Raw genomic sequence first — 3,945 nt, forward strand, 5'->3', positions numbered from 1 at the left:
CTATGGTGACCTACCACTTTTGTTGATTCTTAATTAACGAGGACCGGAGAAATAAAAAGAAGAAGAAAAGATACAGTGAAAAGCACTTTTAAGGGCCTAGTCGAATCCAATATTAAAATGGGCCCATTACCAACCAACCCAGCCCATTCCTTTTCCTTTCCCTATTAGCCATGATTGAATTTTTGAATGGCCAACTCTTTTGGTTCAATTCATTCAAAGTTGAAACTTTTGAAACCAACGAAAACGAATATTATTCCTGGTCGTAGATGAATTAAAAAGAAGGGAGATTCGTAAATGCCAGAGTGTGCGTGAGAGACAGAGAGAGAGACTCACCAACCTTTTCGCCATACAACAACAACACAGAGTATCAAAATCCCGTGTCAATGACAGCTGTCTCTTTTTCCTTATTTTGAATTTAAATTTTAAATTACTACAACGGAATTTCCAATTTTCAGATATTAAAATTATTTCCAAATAAAAATCCCCATCCAACGGTCCATATTCGATCGCCAAAACGACCCCACCCACGCTTCTCAAAACGCAATTATCGGACGCAAGACCCTCAAAACCACCCTTTCCCTTTCGTCGATCTCCGTCTCCCTCATCGTTTCCTCCCTTTCTCTCTGTCTCTCTCTAATCCCTAACCAGATCTCGCTCTCTCTCCAGGATTCCACAATGGCGGCCGCTCCTACGCCTCGCGAAGAGAACGTGTACATGGCGAAGCTCGCTGAGCAGGCCGAGCGCTACGAAGAGATGGTGGAGTTCATGGAGAAGGTGTCCGCTGCCGCGGACAACGAGGAACTCTCCGTCGAGGAGAGGAATCTCCTCTCCGTAGCCTACAAGAACGTCATCGGAGCGCGCCGTGCCTCGTGGCGCATCATCTCCTCGATCGAGCAGAAGGAAGAGAGCCGCGGCAACGAGGACCATGTCTCCGTCATCCGCGACTACCGATCCAAGATCGAGTCCGAGCTCTCCAACATCTGCGACGGTATTCTCAAACTCCTCGACTCTCGCCTTATTCCCTCTGCTTCCTCCGGCGATTCCAAGGTCTTCTACCTCAAGATGAAGGGCGATTACCACAGGTACCTCGCCGAGTTCAAGACCGGCGCTGAGCGCAAGGAGGCTGCCGAGAGCACTCTCGCTGCATACAAATCCGCTCAGGTTAGCCTTTTTTTTCTCCTTTCAATTTCTTATTATCCCGATTTCGTGATTCAGATCTGTTCGATTTATTATCTAGATTTCCGTTTGTGACTTGTAATTTTACGATTTTGTTAACCTGTCTGTGAAATCTGCACGATTTAGTCGGTGCGGTTTTGTGGAGCGGTTAAGCATGATTTGTTTCATTGTCGTAAATGTTTTCGCTAATATTAGTTTTAAATGCTAATCTTTTGCAACTGCGTATGAAATATCTGTGCGTTTAAATTCTGAACAATTTGAATTGAACGATTTTCTTTTCTATCTTTTCATTTATTGTTGATGTATTAACGTGTTTCGTTGTTTTGCAGGACATTGCAAATGCCGAACTGCCTCCAACTCATCCAATTAGGCTCGGCCTTGCTCTGAACTTCTCCGTGTTTTACTATGAAATCCTTAACTCTCCTGATCGTGCCTGCAACCTTGCAAAACAGGTTAGATTTAGAGAAACTGAATATTATGGCCTTTGTTTTGCTATGTATGTTTGTGGTTACTATATTTTGAGCAGAGTTTTCCATGTTTTCCGGGGAAAAGGATGGAATTGGGCCCCCTGCAGTGAAATCTGCAGCTATTATTGTCCATTAATAATTATGTCAAGTCCAAATTGTAACTCTTTAATGTTAAAGCAACAATGATGTTACTTGTTGGATTCTAGCGTTTAAATATGGAACAGGGAGTTTGCTTTGTACACTTGTTGATACTTTACCTGTAGCTAGAATGCGTTGTATAATGTTTATTGGATTTCACAATGAAGTTTTGGAAGTCTAAAATTATAGGTCGCATACAACAATCGATCAATACTTGACTACTGTATATGGGGTACCTGACCTGTGTAACTTTACTATGAGATGTTCTGTTTTGATGGCATATTTCGAACTCATGCCGGAATCTTTATCCTTTTGATATGCACTAGGCTTTTGATGAAGCGATTGCTGAATTGGATACATTGGGAGAGGAGTCATACAAGGATAGCACTTTGATCATGCAACTGCTTCGTGATAACCTCACCCTTTGGACCTCGGACATGCAGGTATTGATTTTAGTTTGCCAAAGCTCGTCCATCGCGTTTTTTTCGTTTTCTTATGAACAACTTATTGATGAAATTTACTGTGCTTTCAGGATGACGGAGCAGATGAAATTAAAGAAGCAGCACCGAAACAGGATGATCAGTAAAGATGTTTTACTGCTAATTAGAATTGAACTTCTCCTCTATATCTTTTTGAAGGGAGGTGTTTGTTGCTTATATCTTTGGTGCTGGAATTTTAGGCATTCATGTCTGTTATGAATTGTGGATGTACTGGGCCGTTTTAGTTTGTCCTTCCATTTTCAAGTGTTTTCCAAATTGCCTATTTTATTAAGGACACTGAAGTTTTTATTTTTATGGAATTGGAATTTTAAGATTCTCTTCTCAACTTGATGTGTTTTGTTGGAATTGGTTTATGGTTTTGTACGTTTAACTATTCTGAGGATTGTACATTTCATTCTCTGAAATAGAAGGTCTGCTGTTCGAGGTCACTAAAGAACTCCTTGATGAGCGTTATATTTGTCCGTTGGATTTTTAATTTCTAATTATGGTATTGAAAGAATGATTGTTGATTTGTATTTTTAACAATTCTAGCAATGTTTTCTATACTTTTATCGTTTTTTAAAGTTTATGAAATATTCAAAATAGTAAAATTGGTCAAATAGAAGTTTAGTTGTGATTTTTATCAAAATTGAGTCATTTAATGTTTAGTTGGTGCCTCAATTTAAAGTAACGGTTCATATTAAATTTTAAACAAATAAAAATAATTAATAGTAACGGTTCCTATTACTTTCTTAACATTTTGTATTTAGAATCGGTTGAAATCATAGATTTACAGGTGTCATATTAAATCTTTCATTTTTTATAACTTTCAAATTTTAGTTCATGAATGTGTAAGAAAATTTAGATTTTGATTGATGAAAAGTATGATGAATAAATATAAAATGACCCAGAGAAATAAAATTAATAATAAAAATGTTTTGTTGAGAAATGAAAAATAATGAAAGCTAAATGCATGAGTGGGAATCATTTTATTTCATTCATAAAAGTTACAAACTGTTTTGTTCTGAATGACATAAAGCTTAGACTTTCCTGTCAGAGCCCCCTCCTTAGCTGATTGATGTCGCCTTCTCTACTATTTTGACATAAACGGTTGAGTAGTACTGGATTACATGTACATATAAATGTGTTACGAGGACTCATAAATCAAATTAAAGATGGATAGAGACTGGACTACAGCATTCTAAAGAATTAGAATTATTGGCGGAGAACTGAAGAAAGAAATGATGCTATCTGATTCCAATTGATTTTCTTCCCTGGACAGCCCATCAATCACTGCATCATGATGTATGATTGACTGGTGAGAACAAGTTTATCCGTTCACCAATACAATCAGCCCAAAAGGCCACCTTGTCTTCTTGGATTGCTGTTGAAGATCTTAGTCCACCTCTTACTGGGCTGAACCATTTCCAGCCTGTTATCTTTGTATTCCTCTATATAAAACACAATCTCTCTTTTATTTCCTTTCTGATTTTACAGAGTAACACATCAATCAAAAAATAATCAAAAAATTTAGATGGTCAATGGGAAAACAAATTGCGTGTCAAAGATCGATTCGAAAACGAAAAGAAATTATGAATTTGAGTGGATTAATGGATTAGATAATGAAATTTGTGTTATTTATTTTAAAGAATTTAGAAGTAAAATTTGTGAAAGATTGTAAGTCA

The 3,945-nt window shown here is 37.5% G+C and overlaps 1 protein-coding gene across 2 annotated transcripts; it reads left to right on the forward strand.

Moving 5' to 3' along the window:
- The first annotated feature begins 544 nt into the window (after positions 1-544).
- LOC114163755 (14-3-3-like protein) lies at positions 545-2,709 on the forward strand. Of its 2 annotated transcripts, XM_028048060.1 has the most exons (5): positions 545-1,161; positions 1,506-1,628; positions 2,108-2,224; positions 2,314-2,363; positions 2,420-2,709. In XM_028048060.1, the coding sequence occupies exons 1-5, from the start codon at positions 676-678 to the stop codon at positions 2,550-2,552; spliced, it is 909 nt and encodes a 302-aa protein (XP_027903861.1). In that variant the 5' UTR covers positions 545-675; the 3' UTR covers positions 2,553-2,709. The 2 variants fall into 2 exon arrangements, with proteins under 2 accessions (XP_027903861.1, XP_027903860.1); XM_028048059.1 differs by having other exon boundaries at positions 546-1,161; positions 2,314-2,709.
- The last annotated feature ends 1,236 nt before the right edge of the window (positions 2,710-3,945 follow it).

The sequence above is a fragment of the Vigna unguiculata genome, chromosome 9 (genome assembly GCF_004118075.2).
Source record: "Vigna unguiculata cultivar IT97K-499-35 chromosome 9, ASM411807v1, whole genome shotgun sequence".
Taxonomy (NCBI): domain Eukaryota; kingdom Viridiplantae; phylum Streptophyta; class Magnoliopsida; order Fabales; family Fabaceae; genus Vigna; species Vigna unguiculata.

Bases quoted from the DNA above. Each gene is read 5' to 3' on its own strand.
- LOC114163755 (XM_028048060.1), top strand. From the start codon at position 676: ATGGCGGCCGCTCCTACGCCTCGCGAAGAGAACGTGTACATGGCGAAG. The intron at 1,162-1,505 runs GTTAGCCTTTTT...GTTGTTTTGCAG, and splicing joins CTGCATACAAATCCGCTCAG to GACATTGCAAATGCCGAACT. The intron at 1,629-2,107 runs GTTAGATTTAGA...GATATGCACTAG, and splicing joins CCTGCAACCTTGCAAAACAG to GCTTTTGATGAAGCGATTGC.